This window comes from Lissotriton vulgaris, unplaced genomic scaffold (genome assembly GCF_964263255.1).
Source record: "Lissotriton vulgaris unplaced genomic scaffold, aLisVul1.2 SCAFFOLD_3062, whole genome shotgun sequence".
Taxonomy (NCBI): Eukaryota; Metazoa; Chordata; class Amphibia; order Caudata; family Salamandridae; genus Lissotriton; species Lissotriton vulgaris.
Genome location: NW_028253697.1, coordinates 1 through 26,379, shown reverse-complemented (window position 1 = coordinate 26,379; position 26,379 = coordinate 1). Strand labels below are relative to the sequence as shown.

Here is a 26,379-nt window from a genome sequence, read left to right as displayed (position 1 = left end):
GCTCATTTTAATCATCACCACAGCCAAAAGAATTGCGGATGCCATTCTGGTCGAAATCCAGGTCCTTGAAGGACAAATCCAGACCACTTTAACAGCTAAGAAATTCGAAAAGCAACAAGAGGACTCTAATAAGGCCAATAAGGAGTATAAAGAACCCATTTTTTGGGCCAAAATGGAAAAGTTTAAAAAGGATTTGGCTAAATTTTCCCATGAGAAAATATATCCATACATTAGTGATAACTACACTCCCACTGATTCTCACAAACAGAAGAACACTCAGGGCTCCTCCTATGCCACATCCTCAGACACCGACTCCTCTAGCTCAGACAATGAGGAAACCAACCTACCAAGGGGCAGAGGCCGAAACAATCGATCCAATAGGAGATACAATGGACGGGGCAATATGTATCAGACAGGACCATGGTGGCCACCCGCCCCATGGGGTTACCCTCAATTTCCCCCACCTATGTCTCATTATCCTATGCAGCCTCCGTACTTTGAGAACCAGGCTTTTTTAGGACAGGGCCGTGGTTGGAACCGAGGCAAGCGGAGAGGCCAGGGACAAGGCCACGTGCAATGGGCAGTCGATCAAGATCCTCCGACGACCCACAACAAACGAGGCCAGTAGACTCGACCACACAGCCAAGTGAAGATCTGGTTGTAAATTTGAGCAGCCGGGTCATTACCCCCAGCGAACAGGAGGTTCTCAATAAGGGCCTTGGATTTGTTCCAACAAACTGTGGTGAACCCTTTCTGTTAAGGAGTGAAATTGAGCGTTTCTTCAGGACTATCAGGTTACACTACTTCTTCAAGGATAAAGAGCCTACTACACCGATTGATGATGTGAGTACAGGGCTTAAAGTCAAATCCACTTTTATGCCTCTACTACAGCAAGTACCACCCAAGGTTGGCACTTTCGAGGCAGCAGTGCTGCAGGATCTGAAATCTATTGATTTCTCCAAAGAAGGGAATTTCCACAATCTCTCCAGACGAGATAGAGCTGCCTTACAGACTCTCTCCAAGGACGCTACTATAGTGATAAAACCGGCGGACAAGGGGGGAGCTATTGTCGTGCAAGATACCACTACATACCGCACTGAATGTCTGAGACAATTAGCTAACACACATTTTTACACCCCCCTTACCATCAATCCCACTGCCAGACTCACGAATGAGATCAAATATCTAGTGGAAGAAGCCAGCACTGAGGGATGGATTACCCCACAAGAGGCCAATTTTCTAGTCACAAAATGTCCCACGGTTCCATACTTTTACACTCTTCCTAAGATTCATAAACCGGCCAGACCACCCCCCGGCCGACCCATCATTTCGGGTATTGGATCTTTGTTGGAACCGCTATCAACTTTTGTGGATGTTTTTCTAAGTCCAATTGTCAAAACTATGCCTACATACCTCCAGGATACAAAGGACATCTTACGCAAACTACCTGATGTCGCTTTCGACACTAACACAGATATCCTAGCTAGTTTTGATGTCGAATCATTGTATACCTGTATACCGCAAACCGAGACACTAGAGACGGTCAAAACCCTCCTAGAAGATTTTCCAAGGGACAGTGTTACTCCCGTCCAATTTATAATGGAATTGGCAAGGATTGCCATGACTGAAAACTTTTTCGCCTTCGAGGAATCACTGTATTTACAGATCTCGGGGACGTCCATGGGCAGCAAATTCGCACCGAGTTTAGCGAATCTCTATGTCCATAATTTTGAGACTCAACATGTACTGAATAACACCAATCCACATTATCAACAACTGAAATTGTGGAAGCGGTACATTGATGACATCATAGTAGTCTGGCAAGGAGACATACAATCATTACAGCTTTTTCAGGAATGGCTGAATGCACAGAACCCTTATCTCAGGTTCACTTTGGAGTTTAGTAGAACCGAACTTCCTTTTCTTGATTTGACGATTTTTCCACAAGAAGGACATCTGGCGAGCTCTTTATACCGCAAACCGATGGCACGCAACTCATTGCTTAGGTTTGATAGCCATCATCCCCGCTCCCTGAGGGAGAACCTTCCTTTTGGTCAGTTCCTCAGGGTTCGGAGGAATTGTTCCGACACGGCTGATTTTCGTTTAAAAGCTGGAGACCTCTCCAGGAAGTTGAGAGCGCGACGCTACCCCAAATCATTGGTTCGCAGAAGCCTTAAGCGTGCTGCCAATAACCATCGTGAGGCCCTACTAGAACCACCAGTGGAAAAACCACCTATCAACCGAATGGTATGTGTCACAACATACAACACCTCTTCGTCTACCATCCAAAAAATTATCAGACAAAGATGGCGCATTCTTAACAGCTCAGGTGAACACATTCCTGTACCAATGTTCTCTTTCAAGAGAGGAGCAAACCTAAGAGATGCTCTTGTACATACAAGACCTCGGGACATTCTGGCTGAATCCACTCCCAACTTGTGGAATCTTCCTCCAGTACAGGGACATCATCCCTGCGGAAACTGCTCAGTGTGTGCCCAAACAAAGAAGACCTTCGAGGTTGACATTGGTACTAACCGCCCTTGGATACTCAGGCACCACACGAATTGCAACAGTGACAAAGTCATTTACCAAATCACCTGTCCATGCGGCCTTAAGTATATAGGCATGACAGCAAGGAAAATCAAATTGCGTATCCAAGAGCATAAGAGCACTATTAGACGCAACAAACAGGCCACCCGCCTTACTACACATTTCCTTGAGAAAAAACATCATCCGGACGAACTCAAATGGTTGATCTTAGAACAACCCCACATACCCAGCCACATAACCGACATTCCATTGTTCCTCCTCAGGAAAGAGCAAAGGTGGGTTTTCAAACTGCGCACTGACAGCGAAGGTTTGAATGATGATATCCCTTGGATGCAACTATGAGCATTAAGTAGGTGGGCGGGACTGATTTCCTGTCATGCCTATTTTTGGTAGATGCACATACATCCTCCCTTCGAGCCATACTGAATTTAGGCCCCTGCTCTACCTCTTTGAACTGTCCACGAGGTGTGGCCCTTCAGCTGCTATTTCATTCTTTGTGGCGACCCTCTGCACCAATCATCTAGCACACACAGCTATATCATGTTTAAATAGGCACATTTCTGTTACCCACTGGTACACTGCCCTTTTCAGATATGGGTATACACTATATCCGACACGCAGCTGAATATTTTTCCGCTGCACTGACATATGTGAACCACCTCCATCCTTCGAGGTTGCTCACTCAGTGATTTTTCCTTGCTGGGTAAACTAGTGTCTTGATACCTCCCCATAATCCATCACGGTTACGCTTGTTTGTCTTTAAACTGCTGTAGACATGAAGATGTGAAACCTTTGGCTGACACTTTCCGATGTAAATACTTCGCTTATGATCACAGTATGACGTCCGCTCTCTGGACACATCTGAATGACTCTGATAGTTATTTATGACCCCTAATCATTGAAACAAACTTACTTCATCTCTTAGGGGCAACATTCCTTATGTACGATCACTTTTAAGTGGGTTCTTGCCTATTGACAGCTAACGTGTGGGTACACCACGCAAGGCAATGTACACCATGACCCTTTACACAACACTCTGCCCCGTATTTTGGGACGATACCCTCTGTGTCTATACATGATTGTAACTTCTTCCGTTGTAGTTGACATCAATTACCGGGTTCGATGTGGTTGCAAATGCACCTCCGCGTTTGTACTCGTATTATTTCACACCACATTACACGGGGTGTTTACCCATTGAGACACTGCCATTGGCTGATCCTGTCAACCAATGGTCTCCTTCCATGTACCGGCTCCGTGCAAGTCCGCCTCCCGGAAGCACATCCCGGAGACACACGCCGGCGTTTTTGTTTTGATTGGCAGCCAATAGCATACACACCATTTCGAAGGCGTCACACTGTGCGCGCTTCCTGTCTAATTTGCCGACACCTAAATGATTGGCTCACGCCATTTAACCAATAGCGGGAAATTTGAAGAGAGGCTTCTCTCAGGTCCGCCGCTTTATTCTAAAAACACTCACACTACGTGAGTTCGTTACCTCCCCCTCGGCTCAGTCTACGGACCCGAGGCAACGACGGAGAGGTAGGTTGTTTGGAGCTCTCCACTCGCGCTTTGAATTTCTCAGGGCCACAGCTAGCTGAGCGCTTCTCCTTGCATTTGTTTAGCGCCAACATGCTGATCTAAGCCACGGTCATTTTCAAGAAACCTTTATGGTTTCTAATGGCCTTTTGCAACTCTATTTTGTTTAGAGAGGGATTTCGCCAGTCTCTCTCAGTCTCTCTTAGAGAGGGATTTTGCTAGTCTCTCTTAGAGATCTGGTCCTATATATCTGCCTCTGTGGTGTTGCTGTCTGGAACGCGTGTTATCATAGGTTTTTGATAACTAATTTTCTTTTTCATGCACTTCTTTCCAGTGCGTGGCCTCCTTCTTACCTGAGCAGTTGCCAGGCGAGGTGAGGTTTTCTCTCCCTACATTTAGGGTGAGTGCTGATTCAAATACCCTCTAACAACATAATCATGGTATGTGTATTACATTATGTATATATCTTAACATGATGTCTTATTTTTTGTTTCCTACACTGTTTATACAGGAGAAGATACACCTTTTTCCTTTGAATCCATGGGACATTGGTCGTTATTCACGATAAGTATGTGTTGCGGTAGCTCATCATAGGTCCTGAAGAAAGCCGTTAAAGGCTGAAACATGTTGCCCTGTCTGCTCACATCCTGTCTTCTGTGGGTTGGATGCTTCGACCTAAGGGTCCATGATCAGGCAACCTTAGACTTCGGCTGAGGATAAGCCTATAGGACACCTTCTCTCCCACTACCCAGATGACGAGACTCCGCTTTTGAGTGGGCTGATGGGTACTGTTTTCTAGTCTCAAAGACTTTGTATCTTCTCTTTTTCATCTCTCTGACATAATAGTGTCTTCTATTAAGATCAACTGTGTGGTCTGCATGCATCTTTGGACACCACTTGGGTCCATTTTTCTCACCCAGACTTAGAGTACCTCCTGTGTTTTTTCGCTATACAAGTTGGGGGACTAGGTACCTATTCTGTCTATAAACTTTTTCCCCTCGGACCCTCCAAATACTCTGTATATTGTTGGTTTAGTGAAAATAGGCAGAAAACAAGTCTTTTGTAGAGTATGGACTACAGATAAAAGGTTGCAGTCCCAGTGGGCCCAACATAGCCTTTTTTTCCTCTGGAATTGGTAACAACAGCACCTATTATTCTTAAACCTTTAAAGCAACCGGACTGTGTCAAATAGAACCATATAAAAACTATTTATATTATTTATGGGACTGGTAAAGAGCTTGGAAAGTGACGTGTTAGAATGTTAATAAATTCCTTTCTATCGCTTAGATAAACATTTCTCATTGCAGTGAATGAATTCTTAATCTGTGGAAATGGTCATAAACGTACAACTCTTTACATATTTCTGTGCTTTAGCATCCTGCTTCACTAAATGGACTCTTTGAAAGAACCAGCTTCTGCTTTTACAGGCATTATTTTAAAACGTCAAAAGACTCTTTTGTTCGTCTCATCCGTTTTCTATGATTATGATTGCACTCTTATCTCTCTGTAACTGGAAGAGTTCCCCAGTACTGAGTGGAGGGATGGTTGAATTATTCTTAACCATGGCATAAATTCCGCCGCGGTGCGGTGTTTTGATTAAGTGGACGGGGCCGCGTCAGCCAACGGACGTGCACAGCATTACCACAGTAGTGCTCGCGATGGCCATTGGCCGACGGGCGTAGCGTTGTTAAACACGGGTGATTTACCCCACATTGCAGAAAATGTTTTTTATTCACTACGCCATTGTAAACAAGGGACAAACCATATTCAAATGTGCCTGGTTCCTGCTCTATTAGAAACATTTCAGCACAACCTGCCAGGCTATGCTCCGCCTGAAAGAGAACACAAGCAACCCCAAACCGGTTTCGGCTACGCTGTCCTCCTCAGTGAAGAGTAGCTTGAATCTTATAGCAAAGTGAGCTACAGGAGCCCCTTCTAGGCACACAAATCACATATCAATCAATCAATCGGGGGTTTATAAAGCTCGATACGCACCCTTGAGGGTCTCAAGGCGCTATATATGGTGGCATTGTGGTGTCAGGCCCTCAAACAAACACCACCACAAACCTGCATGCACGAACACGCTCAGAGAATCGTGTACTATTTCTTCTGGCACCATTAAGGTGGTGTTGTGTGTAGATAAGGCATGACTGACTGTTTCTGTTCTGGGAATCGTTGACTGCTGCAGCCATCTTTCTATGCTGCTGCACAGGATGTCCCTTTTAATAGTGTGCAACACTGTGTTCATTGTTGCTTCTTGTGCCATTTCTGTTCTGCATACGAGAGGAAACAGAGAGAGAGGAAGCCTTGTTGTGCTGCAGCTACTGCCTGTTCTGTAACGGTTTTTGTGTAAATAGAACCTTTGTAGCCCATCACGTACTTGTGCATTAGTGAAGCACGCATAAAAAAACCTTCCCATAATACTAGGACAAAACTACAGGCTTACTCGATGGTTGCTTACTGTAAGTCACCAGGTTTGAAGGTTGTATATGTCAAAATCAGATCCATTGGGAGACCATGAATACTTTACAACCACTCAAGATACAGCTCCACCCAGCATTAGTCCAAGAACTTGATGAACCAACGTGTGTCAGTCGCTATCACACCACTCTAGAAGCTGCCAATTTTGTGCAGTCTAAACCAAAGGTCACCAGAATTGGGTCAAGTCCTGCCATCTGGTCCGCAGGCCCCTGCTATTTCCAAAACGGGTCAGCAATGTCTTCCCATTCCTGGCAGTCTTCACCACCACGAAAAATGCATACCCGTCCCCAGGCGTCAAGATGAAAGACCACTACAGTGCCAGCTTATGTTGCCCAAGTCTTCAACACAAGCAACAACTATAAGCTGCCTTTAGAAATATTTTAACAAAACCAAACAGGAATTTAACCAGTATACCCAGTTGAGATCTGGGTGCTTAGAGTTTACAACAAATAGGTGTCTCGACAGGTATTATTTAAAGGACCATTATATAAAGCATGCACAATAATTGCTCAATAAGGGGAGATAGGGAGACATTAGTGGTGGTTTGAATAATGCAAGAAGCAAACTGTATTTTTAGAACAAATAAGAAAAAAGGCGTAGTTGCAGCACTATTTACAATTAATGCGAAAGTAACCAGTGACAAAAACTTGTGCTCGTGAAAAAGAAGGTGAACGGCGCAGGTGACAAGTAAAGCAGCAGAATGCCGCAGGATATAGAATATATACAAAAAGGAACTTTTCGGTTCAAAATAACTTGTTACATAGGACCGCAACAAAGTAGAAACGAGCCGATCACTTATCTTCACACCTCTGTCCCCCACAGGACATAGCTTTACTGATAGTGTATAGCGTGTTACAGTAATCACGCCATTCCTAAATCTCTAGATCAAACTCCTAAGGAAATTGTCATTATTATCCCTTTGTCATTGTACACAATCCAATCCAGAAAAAAAAGGGTTAGGAAAGGATGCGGCCAGGCCTACGGAAAGAGTATAAACCCACCCAGTGCCTGTAGAAAACAGGGAAAGATTTCATGGTACACAGTTAATGGTCCGAGATCACGTTTACTTACAAATTCCTTCAGCAGAGAAATCAGTCAACCTGAACCTAGTAGTGCCTGCTGTTGTGTAACTGTCGTGGATTTCTGTGTTTTTCTTTTTTTCTGAAGATATTTAATTTGTCTAACTGATCAATAAAGCCAGTTGGTTAGTTGCAAAATGTGTTCAATTTTGAATGTTTAAGAAATATTCATGGTTCTGGAACCGTAAGTTGCTTTATAATAAAAGTATATTCTTCAGCACTATATACCACCTTTCTGCCATGTCTAATCACTGAATGGAAGAGAATTTACCATTACCGGGTTCAGTGGTATGCAAACTACCGACCTTCTGAAAAATTGAATTTGTGACCAGTTGATCACTGAATAGCACAGTGATCAGTGTTCAACACATTTGAGACATCTTGGTGGATATAGTGTATAGCAGGACACAGATATTGGATGTACAAAGTAGATGCTCTTTGTTTTTCAGATTTTGTATTACTAGAGTTTAGAAAGGGTCGCTCTGGAACGTACTTGTGAATTTCTAGACAGTGATACTGGAAAACGATATACTTTCCAATGCAGATGATTGAGCAGTAGGAGTTGAATGAACAGTGAAAGAGACCGTGGCAAAGACAGGAACAGAGTGCAACCCTCACCAGTCCTGAAGCGTGCGGGCGATGGTGCTTAAGTCCTCCCTTCTGATGTCCCGCCCAATGCTGTAGTCCACCTCAAGCCGCTGGTTGCGCTGGTCGAGGGTACCACGCACCACATCTGCGTAGATTGCCTCAATAATGAGATCCTCCAGTTGGCGCACATTCTTCAGATGCAGCTTTTCAAGCAGCACAGAGTATGGGATGCACTGCAAAGGGAGAGAATATGGTCATCAAAGAAAAGATCATAATTTATATTCTTATCTCCCCATCAAGAATATTTATTTTACATTTCTTAATAGTAGAACATCTGCACGATTATGCAGTATCCTAGAGCACATTTTACAACTAAAGTGTAACTTCTAAAGCAGTCTCCCAGGGTGCTCTCCAGAGTCACTTTTCCACCGTTTTCTTGAATGACAGACTGGACAAAGATCTATGCTAATAAGGGTCGGTCTCAGTATTTTGGGGAATCCCTTCTCGGATTAGCTAGGGTATATGAAGATCTTCTTGTGTCTCAAAGAAGGTACCATTGCTGCTTAAAGAGCAGATTTGTAGTCTATTTGCAGCTCATTTTCTTATGCAACAGACTGCTGAAAAGGCCTCACTGTGCGATGAAATTTACTGCAGAATCATCAGTATTATGAACTAGTATTGTTATCAAATAAGTAATTTGTAGCAGTTGTAACACGATGATTAGACTTTGCAAACATCGCATGCTTTGGAGTAAATATCTTCTGGCCAAACTCAGTGATTCCAAATGTGACTGTACAAGCTCTCCTGAGCTATCCCTGGCAATGCCATGACAGCCCCCTTCTTCATAAAACGATGCATCTACTTCCTATTAAAGAGCCAATTCAATGTAATCGCACTTCTTGGTACACAATTAGTGAGAGGCCCTACTATCTTCCCCCACAGTTTAAAAAAGTGTCACATTTTCTGTACTTTAGGTCTGCCAAACAAACTATGTCATAATTTTCCAAAAGGTAGAGTACCGGATAAAGGGGCTATGCTTTTTTGATTTCTTCAACAAATTTGCGGAATTTCCTCCTCATATTTACCAACATACTGGAGAAATAAAGACATCCTTGAGGTAACAAACTGCATTGCAAAGACACTTCTGATATACTGACTGTGATGTAATGACTCCCGATGTAAAAAATAAAACAGTTAGGTAAAACCCTATATTAACATAACCTTTTCACATTAAATAAGTCTGCCTACTGCCTTGGTCATCATTTTTTATAATAAATCTATCAGGTCTGTGACATCTGACATATTTTCCCAGTAACCTATTAGGGTTATTGCATTCATCTTTTTGCTTGTCAACTTACCCAACTCGGGCCTACTGTATTGTGTATTTGATGGCAAGAATCTAACACAAAAATAAAAAATTACTAATATGTACACATTTATAGCTTTTTAAAACAATATATACTAACTCTCAGAAAAGCCTAACAAGGATTATCATATTGTATATCTTCAACCCCAATAGCCTGCACCAAGGCGGTAACCAACATCAAACCTGCATTAACTACAGTAAACCACAAGATTTTGATTAAACAAATATCGGTTTACAGCCTGTAGGATAGCCTTTACCACAACACAAGAACAATCTACCCTTAAAGTCTTACTGGCTTTATCAAATGCTTTTCATGATAAGTCAGGTCTCCTCGTTTGACATAACTTTTCATAATAAACAGATCAGAGTTATATCACCTAACATAATCGTTCCCAGTGAATCAATCAGGCCTATAGCATTTATCATGGGCTTGTAACCATAACCAACTGAAGCCTAATGTATAAGCTTTCCCACACGGCACCTATCAAATATACAGTCATAAAATTACTACGGATTTGCCAGAGTTTGAGCTATTGGCATTGTAAATGACGATGCCTTTTATTTATGTGTTTAGAAAACCTGCAAGCGATGCGTAAACATGCACTTTGCACTTTTGTCCTTGCTTACAAGAAGCAAGGCAAGCAGTAAAAGAGGGACAGTTACTGCCAGCCTTGCTTCTCGTAAGCAATGACTAGAAGTACAAAGTGCATGTTTAAGCACCGCTTGCAGTTTTTAAAAAAACATATAAATAAAAAGGCATTGGCATTTACAGGGGCAGTCCTTGAAAATGGGTGGGGCTTTTAAAGCCCATATCCTGAATACAACATGTCTTGCAGAGTCCGCGCAAGCGCTGTCTAGGCGAGACCTAACAATAAAGTGACATTTAAAGACTACCAGGAGCAGAGGGAGAGGCAACTGAACAGAGATAAAAGTGAGAGGGAGAGATGAGGGCACAATGAAGAAATTCTGGGCGCTGAAGGCATAACTGCTGATGATGGGTTGGAATCAAAACCAATCATCGCCCTGTCCACTCCCCGACTCCACATAGCAGAAAGAAACTCACTTACCTTCAAATTTGCAGCCAGCGTCACCACAGACAGGTGTCTCAGCTTGTTCTTCTGTGCATCGTTGAGTGCTGGAAGGGTTGAGGACTCGGCTGATAGAACCCCAAACAGAAAAGGGTACCATTAGATGCATAAAAAGGCACATAAATGACTAAGAGGCATACATACATCTGTTTGATTGAAGATACACGTGAGTATCTTTTCTTGATTGAGCTCTGGAGTAATGAACAAGGGTCCTTCTTTAGATCTGTAATGTGTGCGTACTGCCAGCTGGACATGGCCCATCAGATTGGTTAGAGTGCCCACATTAAAGATCTGCTGGGCTGAGTAGGATTATTCTCGCTGTGGGAAACTCCACAGTCTTCAAATCTGGATGATAAGCAAAGCGTTACAACCTTGGTGCTGGTGCCCAACACTGACAGAAGAAGGGAATCCTGTCAATACTGGAGGCCAAGCATTTGCGTACATTGAACGGACGCCACTACCTGGCTTCCAGAGTTATCTGTCCACAATCACCAGGCCCTAAGTTTGATGCCTCTACTTGCAGTTTTGAATAGTCCAGCTCTCAATGTTCGACCTGGGGTTTTTGTGGGAGAGAGATGACAGAAGGAGTGCAGACATGTGTGACATTGAGGACGTCATACATGTGCTTTGTTTTGTCCCTTGGTAGACTAGTGCAGAAAACCCTACTTCCAGACTGGAAGCACTTGTTTCCCAAAGGATTCTGTCCAATTACTTTTTTGCAAAACTGGTCCTGCTGTAGTTCTGCAGTTCCAGAAGTCATTTCTAGAGCCTGGTAGCAACATGACAAGTGTTTCAAGAAAGAGGATCTCTACGCCTATTTTTTTTTACCATATCTTGTAACATTAAAGGCCTGAGTACTAAAAGTTAGGTCGTCCAACAGCCAGGGTTTATGCACACGCAATGCTTTTTGACTGACCTTCATTTTGCCCTGTGATGGATGCACTAATCTACAGCAGCACTAAATGGCCATGTGGTAGGATTCGTAGTATATGCCCCTTTGTGATTAACCAGGCAGCACACTGTTTGTGAATCCCACCAAAGGACTGCAAATGAAGGGCTGGAGGCCTGTGAGAGACAGCAGACGTATGCCTAATAGAGTGGGGGTCTGGGCAAATACTTATGCCCATATGTGTACCACACAAAATAAACTGAATTCTTTTTTGAACCTCAATACTTGGTCCTAATTTCTAGGTAACTAAACCTGTGAAGCAGATATAAATCCCACAGAGTTATTTTACCACGAGTGAAACCTGTGACCCGCAGGCTGCTCTTTGCAACCAGAACATAAAATGTGTGAGCTCTCTTACTAGGATTCAAACTTGCAACCTGTAGATTACAGTCAGCACTTTGCAAAAAAAACAAAACACATCAAACACCTGAGGTCTTCCCAGTATTCCAAGCCGAGGCCTACTGGGTTTACAGTGAGCACCGTAACTCACAAAATGGAGACCTTGGGCCTCAGACACTGGGATAGACCTGTGGGAACTCATCATTCTATAGGAATCTGCTCCATTTTGAAGATCACACCCTTAAACCTTGCGGTGGCCAACACTGAATTGGATAGATATAATGCAAAGCATATTACTACCTCTAATATGCACTCTATGTATAATATTACACACATTGTACTTTACTCAAAGGTGGTAACCGAGCTGATAGACTGTCCCTGCCCCAAAGCCCATGTTAGATGCCTGTATGCAAGTGCTGAGCGAGCATACTGTAGGAAGTCGAATGCGGATGCTGTGACAATGTGATGATCCTTGGAATGCTGGTGTCGGTGAAGCATGGGAGCGGATTATATTTAGAGGAAAAATGGATCAATAAGAGGATCTACCTGCTGTGACTGTAATTTAAGGATCCAACGTGAAATAAGGAACTTTTCTCCTACCTGACTGGTTCCAGACTCTTGTATAAAGTCCCTCCCCTCCAACTACCATATTAAAGTTTACCATGGACTCTGATATGTTACAATCATCTTGACAGCCATGCAGAAGACCTGACTCAATAGCAGTGGATAAAGACCATAACAAATATAATAAATAGAGCTCTGGATCGATGACATGCATACACCGTTAGAATGTCAAGTACAGTAAACTGATAGGGGTGTATTTTTAGCCAATAGAGTTGCAATTCATGATGGAAGGGGAATCATATGGATAAAGGGATTTAGAGCAGCATATGTAAACACAATGCAATATAGAGAGACGGAATGAGGAACAGATATTCACAGACTTTGATGGCTCTGAGGACAAGCATCTAGCTTCCCCTCAATGCCCCCAAATCTCTTGCAGTTGATTAAGCCCAGGGCACTGCAGTCCTCGCGTTCCACCTAGCAAACCCGGGCCCACCATGTGTGGATGAATAATCAGTTGGTTTCTTTACGATTAAACAGGTGCCAATATGTATTTTTAGGTATAAACCCTAGATTATATAATCCGAGGATGGTCAAGACGTTTGTTAGAGCTACGGTTGGAGAAACTGTAGATATGAAAGCTGAGTACCAAACAAGCCACTGTTTCACATTCGGAGTTCAGATCGTTAGTAGCCAAAAACAGCTCCTATGCATTCATCATTCTCTCCACATGTTTAAATGATTTTGTATATAAATTGCAAACCACTTGGGCAATTCAAAGGATTTTTTGCAAGAAGCAGAACAATGTCAGTCATTCTATTTGAGAGTCTCCTTTTTAGATACCACTACTTTCAGTCTAACAACATTAACATTCATTGTTATGTAGGTGGCATTCCTAGTGAAGTTCAGAGAATATTTGAGGTGGCGGTAAATTTTGCAGATTACTAACTAGCCAAATGCCCAAATTATGCTAGTGCATCCACTTTGACTCTCATTGTGTTTAACTGCTGTGAGATGTGATAGCAAATGAAGAGGTGCACCTGCAGAAATCCAATAAAGAGTCCAATTCGTAAAGTCAAACACCAAGTGTTTATTGTTTCTTCTTAAATACCAATATATAACAGGATCCAGCCAACGTGTTTTGTTCCGAAAGAATTTAGAACTTCATCATGGCTTAATAGTGTAGAATACTAATGTATCAAGATATATATAAAGTGAGTATACATAGTTCCATCCAATGTCAAACGGTTTGTCAAGAAACCAGTACAAGCTGTATCATCAATCTCCACGGTCACACAGTCATATCTCCATTTGCTATCATCCTTATATACTGCTGGCCAGTGGTACCTAACAGCGGCAGGTACTGGATGAGTTGCTTTCTTGTCAGTCCGCGGCTTTTTTTAAGTGTTTGTGTTTCTGCTGCAAGATGTGACTTGGCCAATGGACAATCTCCTATCTGACAGAATTAAAATCTGTGTTGTGTCTGTAATTATCCACCTTTGGGCAGGTCAAGAGCAGGAGCTGAATAGTCAGCTAAACAGAGCCCGAGTGTAGGCCACCATCAGTTTTGATAATTAACACAAATAAAAGGCATTGTCATTTACAATACCAATAGCTCAAACACGTGTAAATGCGAGACCTATTTCATGTCGTAGAGGCAGCCGCTATGGTCCCGGGCTGCTTAGAAAGTGAAAGCGCGCATGTTGCGCTGAATGTTGCAGAAAGCATGTGTTGCCTGCAGTAGAACAAACTCATTAAAGAAAATAGTCCTTATAGACTAAAGTAGACATAGCTTGTAACAACAGAAGTAAAAGGGCCAGTCCTCATGGGAGGTTACAAATGAAGACAAGGCGGTACTAAGGAGGGACTAACAAGCCTATTAACTAATCAAAAGTGAGCATTTACGAAGGACAATGACACAAGCCAATGACAAATATGGGCGGAGAGAGGGCAGGCCTTCAAGTCCATACTCAAATACAGCATGTCTCACAGAGCAGCGCATGCGTTGGCCAAGCTCGACCTAAAAAAATTGTACAATGTGAATCAAAAACTAGACCTAGAACAGGCAGGAGTGCCTTACAGATCTGAACTTTCAGTCCAGTGTTAATGTGTCATCTATAAAAATGCACTCTCCAGGTTTCGAAGTAAATACACCAAATCCAAACCCACACAATTGTAAGGGAGTATATGAGGAATGACTATCCGGTGTGATGAGAATGGGTGAATGGAAGTGACTTGTAGTGTCCCTCACGTATCCATGGCCTACACTGATGTACGGGGACAGTTGAGCCTGTCCAAGTGCACGGCCCACATGCACAGAGGACCTGGGACTGCTCACGGGACCAGTTTCTTAGAAGTGGTCACTGCACGTTCACTTGCATTCCAGAACTACGTCCTCTACGGTTCTGGTCAGTATAAATCTTGGGAACTTGAAATTGTATGTGAAATGTATGGAAATCATAGGCGCCAAGGAGAAAAGCTGGACATTTCTCTTGCCAAACTGTCAAGAGGAAAATAAATTAATTTGACATTCTAGTCATATGCATGCCTCAATCACCTGGTTGCAGTTCTGCTGTGCACAACAGTGGAAGCATTACACGCTACTACAGAGCTGTCCGATCACAGATACTGTAGGCTCAAAGAGCATTTATTTTCCCCCCGACGAGTCCACTTGAGAGTGACTGCAGTGTTGGCAGATCGAAGCAAAGCTGCAGCATAAATACATAAAGCTCACCTTCCGAGCCAGATGGCGCCACCTGGTAAGCATCAGTAAGGCAAGGCTAGCCTACTGCAGCCCCCAGCACCACACGCCCCTCAGCCATCCATTCACCCTACATCAGTGCGAGGAAATAACACATAATGGAGTCATGTCCAGAGCTGCACTCGATCGCAGATGGGGAAGTCTGCGTACAGATCCCACCACCACAGTCCCTCTTTTTCAGGGTGGGCTTAGAAGTGACCAGATATAAGAGCCAGGCATGAAAGCTAGTCTGCCACTGTCACATCCACTGGCAGGAGCCCCATCAAGGTAGGGGTCAGTCATGCTGTGCATACAAGCATGGCCCCGGGTCTCATCACTCTCCTCAGGTGCTAAGTGACAGCAGGCCCCGATGAACATGGCAGCTCAGTGAGACCTGGTGCACTGCACAGCTCTTGATGGGCGTAGCTGATGTTGTATCACTTCACAGGCACAACACAACAACCCCACATCCCGTGAATGAGCAATATCATTTATTGTCTCAATAATGCAGCAAATCACAGTGCCTTAGGGGGCCCTGGGAGCAATATACCAGACAACTGTTCAGATACTATATGGGCATTTGGCGAGTTTTATTCTGCGCGTTCGCTTTTCATTGGACGCGTCTATTATTGGATGAACAGCTTTAGTGTGCCCTAGAGATTTAGCAGATGTGCTGTACACACATGATGAGTTTAATTTCTTGTAAGAGCGAAAATGGGCACAGCTGTTACACTCTGCGACATTCATCATAAAGGAGATGCCACAGTGGGCTGGCTGCTTCGATAAATTGGCCTTGCACACCCTGACTTCCAATATTTTATATTGTAAAGGCGATCACGCGTCTCTCTCCGTTGAGGCCCCTATGAGACAGGCGGGGGAGCGAGGAGGCCGCTTTCCAGGAATGATGGTGTGGTAAAGGAATACACTTCTGCAGCGGTGACCGGGCGTGACAAACGCTGCATTCAACATATGACGCTCTTGGTTCCACTCTAGGGGTGGGAGTAACTCGCGTAATTACGTGTAAAATTATTGTGCAAAATACTGCAATATTATGTGAAATTACGCATAATCATGCAAAAACCGGGGGGCGTGGCCTGAGCGCCGAGGGAGATGGCGGCGTGAGCTCGGAGCTCCGTGCCTCTTCCCCACGAGAATCCTGAAAGAAGGGCCGGAGAGCCCGTGTGTGCCCCGGCGCCGATAGAGTGACCGGCGGTGACCAGCTGGACGAGGTTTGGGCGGCCGGCGGCATCACAGCGCCGAGAACGGCAGCCGATCGTTGCGGCCGCTGGAGCGGAGGGAAGGACGGCGCCGCGCAAGATGGCTGCCGCGGCGGAGCCCTGAAGGACGGTGGGCTGTGCTGCAGAACACACTGCCGGCGCGCACAGGGGAGGCGCGGTTGCCGCCAGCGACGGACCCCACACAGCGAGGGACGATCCTTGGACCCCGGCTGCGGTGAGCAGCGGTCGCGGGAGCGAGCGGTGAAGGCCACCCGGGTGCGCCGCTGCGGGCGAAGCTTACGGACAGACTCCTTTGCCGAGAGGGTGAGACCCGGAACTTCGACCTAGCCCTGAGCGCCACACGAGCCAGCAGGTGAGCGGGGGCCGCCCGGAGAGGGGGTTCACGGGGGACGGTGCACGGCGCTGTGCAGCTTGGGCCCCCCCCTCGCCCCCGCAACGGAGGCCCGCGAAGCATAAGGGGGCATAACGGAGAAGCCCATGGGCCAGTGAAGGGTCTTTGGCGGCGCCAGACTCCCGGTGGCGCGACCAACCTACCACGCCGATCAGGGGGAGGGAGAACAATCCTCCACAGTACCCGGGGATTGAACACCACGGCGGACGCTACCTCTGGGGCGCAGTGTTTGAACAGCAAGGCCCCATAGCGCGCAGGAGCTAGCCACGTAGCGGAGGCCCGGAGACAGAAGGCAGCTTAATAAGGCGAGGGCGGTGAGGCCGGCTACTATGGGGAAGCCAAGAGCCAAGGTGGAGGAGGCGGCGACGTCAGATGTAGCGGAAGGGGGCCCCGCTGAGCAGACAGACCTGCAGCGATTGCAGGATAGGATATTGGACGCCATAACGGCCACTAGAGACGCGCTGCATAACGATATAGCGCAGGTGGCGTCGGGGCTGGGCTTGCTCCGGGCGGACCACGACAAACTAAAGGACAGGGTCAAGGATGCTGAAGCGGTGCTCAATGACCTGGCGCCGGCTCACAAGGCGATGGAGAGTAAGCTAACGGAGACCCTGGACCGCATACGCACCCTGGAACGGCGAGCGGAGGACGCAGAAAATAGAAGCCGACGCAGTAATGTGCGGATCGTAGGCGTGCCAGAGACGGAGGGGACGGGGGACATGATTGCCTACGTGGAGGAATGGCTGAAAACAGTGGTGGCGCCGGAAGGGCTTTCGCCATTCTTCACCCTGGAGCGTGCTCATAGAGTCCCCTCAGGAGCTCCCAAGCCCGGGCTCCCACCCAGACCGATCATAGCCAAGTTACTACACCACAAGGACAGAGATCTGCTCCTGCAGAAAGCTCGAGAGGATGGCCCTTACCAGATAGCGAACAGCAGAGTCACACTTTTCCCGGACTTCACCTTCGAGACGCAAAAGCAACGGGCCTCCTTCCTCACAATCAAGAAGGAGCTACGAAATGAAGGAATAGCCTACTCTTGCTTTTCCCAGCCAGGCTAAGAGTGGTAGTGGACGACAAGGCGATCTTCTTTGCAACGTCAGCGGAAGCCTGGGACTGGTGGGAGACATACAAGGCCGGGACTGACGGCGCCAAGGCAAGAGAAGAGCGGGAGAAGGAGCGGGAACGCTCGCCCAAACGGCTGCGGAAATCGAAGAGACTATGGAAACGAGGGCGGGGGAAGCTGGGACCGACGGCCTCCCAGACTGAAGCGGAACGGCAGGCCGCGCTGCTGGAAGTGGAGAAGCTCAGACGGGCGGAGGGCCCCGGATCTAGAGGGGCCACGGACTCGGACACTCATGTATCGGCCTCTGGCTCGGAGTCGGATCTTTCGGGGATTCACCGCACAGAGGGACCGCTGGTGACACCGCAGACGGCGGACGAGATCCTGAATATATGAACTGCTGGCATTGCTGAGTGGGTAATGTTTGAAGGGCTGGGAGGGGAACCATTGCCTATGCAAATAGCGGGGGTCGGGGCACACCGAGGGGTTCAGGGCAGGGTGGTTATGGGGAATTGGGGAGGAAGCGAGGAGCTGGGCGGCGCAGCCCCCCTCTGGACGAAGCCGCGCTCCGTAGGCCCTTAAGGCACCCACAGCTACGGCTGTGTAGTTGAGACCTGGGTCATCAGGTGTGGGAGTTTGGATGGGGACTGATATCTCGATATTGGGGCCTGTTCTGGGGGAGGCGAGGGCTCCACAGTTGGGGATTGTTTACTTTTATCGAAGTTGTTGACCCTGGGTGTACCATGGGAAGGGCTGTTGAGAAGTTTTGTTTTGTTCAGGGGGGGCACCACCACCGTCGAAGGGCTGGAGCTGGAGGGAGTGTTTCGACCGGATTGCTGGGACAATGGATAATGTGAATGGGTTGACCTGTATTACTTGGAATGTCCGAGGCCTACACACTATGCAGCGCAGACACAAAGTACATGCCTATTTAGTGCGAAGGGGAGTACACATCGCGATGCTGCAGGAGACGCATCTTACACGACAAGAGGGGGCGGCGCTACAAAGGCGATGGCGGGGACAGGTTTTTCACACCAGCTACTCGGCCTATGCGCGGGGAGTACTCATATGGGTTAGAGCAGGCACGCCTTTCCAACTCACGCGCCAATGGGTAGACCAGGACAGAGGTATGTGGTGGCGGAGGGGAAGCTAGAAGGTAGAGATATTGTGTTAGCTAGTATATATGCCCCAAACACGGACCAGTTGGCTTTCCTCGCGACACTCTCAGGGACGCTGGCCCACTCCCTGGCGGGCCCGGTCCTGCTGGGGGGCGACTTTAATTCCATTGCCGACCCCTTGCTGGATAGGTCCCACCCCCCTCTACGTGACTCTCCAGTTTACAGGCTGTCTAGAGGTAGGAGGGAATGGCAGGAGAGCTGGGAACTTATAGATGTCTGGAGAGGGCAACACCCGACTGACAGGGATTATTCATTTTTCTCTGGACTGCATGATTTGCATGTCCGATTGGACACGATACTCTGCTCCCGGGGGGTGCTGCCATGCGTCACTGGATCGGAGTACCTGTCAAGGACAATCTCGGACCATAATCCACTCCTGGTTCGGCTAGCGTGGATAGCAGAGAAGCCCAGGGTACCGCTCTGGAAACTGCGGCCTGAGACCCTAGAGGACCCCCTCTTCGGGGAGGCCCTAGCGGAGGGAGTGGCCTTATATTTCACGGAGAATGAAAGGACGGCGGCCTCTAGAGCGACGGAATGGGACGCCTTTAAGGTAGTGGTGAGGGGTATCTGTATCAAGGATTATGTAGGCGTGCGGAAAGTGTTGCTGGGCGACTTGGCTAAGGCGGATGCAAAGCTGAGGGAGGCGGAAAGGGGGCGGCCTGGACACCCAGAACTCCAGGAGATACTTTGTTCGGCTAGGGAGGCGGTAGCCGTTGAAGTGGAGAGGCTCCGAGCCTTTGACTACAAGCGATATGTGCTGCGCTCCCATGTTGACGGCGATAAGGCGGGCACCCTCCTGGCATGGCTCTCGAACCCCACAAGACGATGCGCTCCCATACTTCAACTGAGGGATACGGCGGGCGTGATACAACACACTCAGCTGGGCATAGTCAACGGCTTCCAGAAATATTACGAGGGCCTGTACAAGAGTGCCCCGGGAGACAGGACGGGGCTGGTAGAACCCTTCCTGGCTGACCTACCCCTACACCGGCTGGAAGCTGAGCAGGCGAAAGACTTAGGGTCGGACATTGACGTGGGGAGATACGATCGGCGGTGCGGCGCATGGCAAGGAACAAATCGCCAGGAATAGACGGGCTCCCCATAGAATTCTATAGCAAATATCTGGACATACTGGCACCGCGACTCCTGACCGTCTATAAGGAGGCCAAGGCGACGGGCCGACTACCGCAATCGATGCGGGCGGCATTAGTGGTCCCGCTACTGAAGCCCGGCAGGGAGGGTAGTGACCCAGCGTCCTATCGACCACTCTCTATGCTCACCGCGGACTATAAGATCCTAAGCTCCATACTAGCGGCGAGGCTCCTGCCTCACATGACGGGGCTCGTGCACGACGACCAGAACGGTTTTATACCAAAGCGCAACACCACAATAAATATCAGAAGGCTTGTCCGTCTCATGAACGGGCTGGACGGCGGGGCAGGGACGGAACTGGTTCTCTCGGTCGACATTGAAAAGGCCTTCGACAGCCTCAAGTGGGACTACCTCTATGCTGTCATGGAGCGCTTTGGGCTGGGAGCTGGTTATATTCATTGGACGAAGGTCCTTTATGCGGGGGCGATAGCAAGGGTGAGGGTGGGACCGACGGTGTCCCTCCGCTACCCAGTGGAGCGGGGCACTCGACAGGGCTGCTCCCTCTCGCCGCTTCTATTTGCGCTGGCTATTGAGCCGCTGGCGGCTGCGGCCCGAACGGGGCGGCACATCCGCGGAGTGCGGGCCCGAGACGGGCAACATTTCATCTCGCTATATGCCGATGATTTACTACTGTTCCTCTGCGACGGTGTTGAGGACTTGCAGAGAGCGGAAGCCCTACTGGAGAGCTTCGGAGAGATGTCGGGCCTAAGGGTTAACTGGCCCAAGACGAGTTTGTTCCCACTGCTGGAGGGCGCTGCCCAGCCGCAACACCGGTCGGAGGTGGCCTGGAACCCTACCTGTATTAAATACCTGGGGGTCCATATTTACCATAAGCCGGAGGACTTGCTTGAGGGCAACCTGGGGCGATGCGTACGCGGACTGAAGGGCTGCATGGCCTTCTGGGCCACGCTACCACTATCGGTAGCGGGCGGGATTTCCCTATTGAAGATGGTTGCCCTACCGAGATTATTGTATTATTTCCGGACGCTCCCAATCTGGCTACCTAGCTCCTTCTTTAGACTATTTAAATCTCAAATTACGACGTTCATTTGGGGAGCGGGACGGTGCAGAGTAGCGCTGGCCACGCTTTCTCGCCCGAAAGATGAGGGGGGTCTGGCGGTGCCGGACTTTGAGCTCTATTACCTAGCGGCCCAACTGCAAGTCTTCACGCAGGAGGTAGCGAGGGTGTTTCGGGGCCCAGAGGACGACAGCTTGCGAGGGATGCCCAGACACATCCTGGCATATATAGTCCTCCGGCAGCGGTTGGACAGTCGGGATCTGTCGCTGGAGCAGCGCACGTACCGTCAATGTTGGAACCGGGCCCAAAAGAGAGCGGGTATCCAGCGCCCATATGCGCCTGAGATCCCCCTGGGCATGCTAACGGCCTTACCACATGGCGGCGACTGGTCGTGCCTACAGGAGTGGGAGTAAGCAGGAATACAGGTGGTTGGAGACCTCTTTGAAAACGGCACACTGCTCCCGTTCCAGGAGTTAATAGAACGCTTCGGCATCCCGAGAGGGGGATTTCTGCTTCATGCAACAGTAACCAGGGCGATGCAGGCCCACTGGGGTACGGGACTTGAGGAACCTGGGACGGCAGCGGCATGCCAGTACACCATGATGGCGGCGGGCACGATCAAGGCGGTAACGTGCCTCTATAATCGAATGATTAGAGAGAATATCCCTCCTCTCACATCCCTAAAAGCCAAGTGGGAGGCGGACCTGGGAAGGGACGTACCTGACACGACGTGGGCACAGCTTGTCCGTAGGGCTCGCAACAGCACGAGAAACGCTAGGTTTCAGCTGATCCACTACTATGTGTTGCATAGGGCGTACATGACCCCGGGTAGAATTAGGCGGTATTTTGGCGATGGGACAGCGACCTGTCCCCGATGCCCGGAAGAGGGGGCCGAGCTAGTGCACATGTTGTGGGCATGCCCGGCCCTGCGGGATTATTGGCAAGAAGTTGGGGAGGTGCTGAATGAGGTGACTGAAAGATCCATAGAATATGGACCAGCGGAATGTCTTTTGCACTGGTTTCCCCATACCCCCAAAAATAAACTCACGAGTAAGTTTATCGACATGGGACTGATGGTGGCTAAGAGGGAGATCACTAGAAACTGGAAGTCGAGAGTGGGGCCAACTCCGCGGAGGTGGCGGCAGGAATTTCTAAAATGGGCTACGGCTGACAGCACACATAGGTACCAGCTTGCGCGCAGGACCCCTAGCCAGACAGCAGCTGACACTGCGACCTCATGGGAAGTAATGGTGCAGGCACTTAGGGACAGCGAGGCTGATGACGAAGAGGGGGTCCCCGGGGCGGATGGGGCGGAGGAGGCAGGCTGAGGCTCTAGGAGCAGCAGGTATGCAGGGGGGCTGGCGCCAGCAATCCAGGAATGATCGCAACGTGGCCTTAGGCGGGGGGTGGTGTGAGGGACGGGATAGGGGGGGGGGGGGGGGGGGAGTTTTAGGTTTTGCGCAGGGAATGGGAGTTGGGGATTAGCGCGTAGTTCAGTAGGACTATAAAAGTAGTTATGCACATAATCCGGACACTAACCACTCCTCAATATTGAACGTCAGGCATGGAAGAGCAGAGACAACATCGCCGCCCAACCCCCGGGTTGTGGGCATGACGGCTGTGTACTGATTGACGAAGCATATTGTGTATCTGCTAAATTTTATGATGCTACTTCTATATGTAACGACCTGTACAGGCATGACTACAATAAAAATGATTTAAAAAAAAAAAAAAAATCATGCAAAAACCATCTGCCACTCAAAGAACTACCCAGGTGATCCGCTCAATCTACGTGAAATGCTGCTGGTGTTCAAAAATCTCCAGAAATTATGCCAAATTACACCAATTACTGAGCCCAGGGCCATTCCATGCCAGATCTAGTTATGGACGTGAAGACATTCACCGATGTTTGGTTTCTGTAGCTAGAACCAGAGAGGGATTAGAGGATGGAAAATCCACTTTCAAACTAGACAGGAGAAGTGTCTCTGGACCCACGGGGAGGACGCCCCTTCTGCTCTGCTGCACACATCAATGCAAAAATCAGCCACCAAACTGAAAATATCCTACACAGAAAGGATTGCAGGGAAATACTTGCTGCGCTGGTCTAATGCTGAGAAACGTGCTTTAATTATGCATGTATGCATGTATGTATGTATGTATGTATGTATGTATGTAAAGGTCACAATAACGCACAGTGGACAAAAATGTCACTCAAAAAATAAAACAAAAGACAAAATTCCTCTTCTAGCTCATTACACTAAATGGCGGATCACTTGCAGCAAACATTTTCCACAGTAAATTAACAATTCCCACCATGCTCATGTGTGCGAGACACCAGTGTGCACGAGCATTTCACCAGGTGTCAGGAACAGAACAGACCTGTCTGTAGTCTACCCTTAAAAACTTTGTTGATATGTAGTTCATCATTTTGTAAGCAACGAACAAGTTCCGGTATTTTAATTGTATTTATATAGTGCTTACTCCCCCTGATGAGGAAATGAAACGCTGTACGACGAGCAGCACGCTACTACAGAGCTTAGGGTTAGAGGTTAATCTAGTGTTTATGGTTGGTTATTGTGATTAATCATGTGCTCTTAAAGACTGCGTGAAGTAGCTTCTGTTACATTGTGATATATTAATACCAGTTACGTGTGATCATTAGTAGGGGCTATGATGTATCAGGTGAATGGTTGGTGAGATGAATAGATTGGTGGAGATTAGGTGATGTTAGTTTACAGGGATAGGGTTTAAAGAGGAGAGGCTGTGATCGATTAATTTATTTATGAAATGAGGTGTCAGGCAATTTTTGATCAACAACAAGAAGGATTAAGGCAAGCATGAGACTGAGAGGAGGCTACACGTACGAATGAAAGACATGCAGGGGATCATGGGAGGTAAGAAGAGGGTCACTGAAGAAACAAAGGAGAGGAATCAAGCAGAAGTATATCAATGTACATTTTTTATGCAGGGTTTTAGGAGTATAGTGAGGGATAGCAAGCAATAGGAAGATGTAAGCTGTGGAAAGAAACAACATTAAACATAGTGCAACCTGCCTCGCCTACAAGACGAAAGCTATTGGCTTTGTCGGTGTTCAGCCATGTTGTATAGAAGTGGGACTGCCGTGCAACATGGCATTAAAAAAAGCAATGGCAAAGCTGTCAGGTCTACAAAAGCTATTGGCTTCGTCAATGTTTTTAGTCATGCTGTACAGCATGGCTTGACAAAGCCAATAGGTCTCGTGGACGAGACCTACTGCTTAGACTATTTATTTTTTCATAATCAAGTCAAGGACAACTCTGAAAACCTAGACATTAATTTCTTCACTTAAAAAACGATATATTTTTAATAATAATCATCATCTGCCCTGTTCATTGTTTTGGCTTTTTTTGGTCGACAGTGTTTTGCACTTAATGAGTGGTAGCATAGAACGGGAACAAGCTTGATTTCAATAGGTATTCTTATGCAGAACACAGCGAGCAGCAATAAGCCACTGCCACATGTCCCCGTATTCTGCATGATGAGAAGCCGGCAACCAAAACATAACCACCTCACAATATCCCTAGCCAAGAATGTAGTCTGACCATGGGGATGGCCCTCAGCGTGGTGTGAATTGCCCCACTTTAAGAACACCAGTAATTTTAATCCAAAATTTTCCATTTACTGGGATACATACTCAATTTCTTTGGGTCCCCCCTCGCCCCCTTTGATTTCCTCAGTGTGTCACAGATCATTGCAAACCAACAACTTACTGGATTCTACCCACTACAGTGGGCACCCAGACTAGTATGGTAGCCCTACCATTGAGCTAACTGTGCGGACACCACATACGGCAACTGAAGTATTTTCCCCTAGTATACAAGGCTGAGAGGTAATGTTTTTGGCTGCCATTTTGTTTTCTATTTTCGGTTAGGCCCTGCGGCAGGGCTAATAACTAGCCCCCTCTTTCTATATACTTGTATAGCATGTTTATCTGCATTGGTCCTTCTCACATCACACTTTGTTCTTCTGATGCCCTCTTTCTGCCCATTTCTCATGCATAACCTTCACCTTAAACACACAATTAACTCGTTCTTTTCTGACTGCAGTGCGTAGTTTACTCTTTTCCGTCACCTTCTCTTCCATCCCACCTCTTTTGGCCATTCGATTCTTTAGGTGTACCCTCTTCTTGCATTAGTAGACCTGCAACATCAGTTTACTCCTCAGGGACATGCTGGTCTTTGAACGTTTCTTTTGATTTATTCCTTTTCTGACTAACCTCCCACCATTGTAAATTATTCATTTTAATGTTCAATTATTTTTCCCTTAATACGCCCGCAGACCATAGAGCACGTCACTGTCCCCCAGTAAAATAAATGTTTTGAATAACTCAATTGTTTGGTTGGTTGGTCTAAAATGCTTTGATGATGGTCCTTATTTTCTGGATGGATTATATATTTGCATACCACTGAATGCTGTGTCTAAATGAGTCCACAGTGAACCGTTTTTTTGTTGTATTATTACACATTATCTACAGACTTTGATGCTCATTAGGGCACATAAAGATTCACTCTGCTTTGCCATGACACAAGGAAGTCAAGAGATGACCAGAGATTTTTAAAGTGTTTATTTCTCAAGTTCTCTAAACAAGCATTTACAATGCAATGGTCTCATCTTTGTTAAAGTTAGAGCTATTGTAATTGCAAATGGCATTTTTTTAAACATAAATAAAATGGTATTGTCATTTACAACGGCAATAGGGGAGCATGAGAAAGTAGTAGAGAGTATTAGCAGACAGAGCCCTACACACACAGAGCCACCCACCCCACACACAGAGCCCCCCCCCCCACACACACATAGCCCCACACACGAGAGAGTCCCCCCCCCACACACACAGAGACACACACACAGAGCCCCACACACGAGACACACACACACACACAGAGCCCCACACACGAGAGAGAGACACACAGAGCCACACACAGACACACACACAGAGCCCCCCACACACACACAGAGCCCCCCCCCACACACACACAGACCCCCCCACACACACACAGAGCCCCACACACACACAGAGCCCCCC

The 26,379-nt window shown here is 47.2% G+C and overlaps 1 protein-coding gene across 1 annotated transcript in view; it reads right to left on the bottom strand.

The window, feature by feature from the left end:
* LOC147660884 (COP9 signalosome complex subunit 7a-like) overlaps positions 1 to 10,756 on the bottom strand; it is a gene marked incomplete at its 5' end in the record, with an annotated part of 29,941 nt that extends 19,185 nt beyond the window's left edge. The window contains 2 exons of the mRNA XM_086951447.1: positions 8,265 to 8,467; positions 10,668 to 10,756. Coding sequence (XP_086807573.1) covers positions 8,265 to 8,467; positions 10,668 to 10,756 — 292 coding nt within the window. The remainder of the gene's footprint in view (positions 1 to 8,264; positions 8,468 to 10,667) is intronic.
* Positions 10,757 to 26,379: the final 15,623 nt, after the last annotated feature.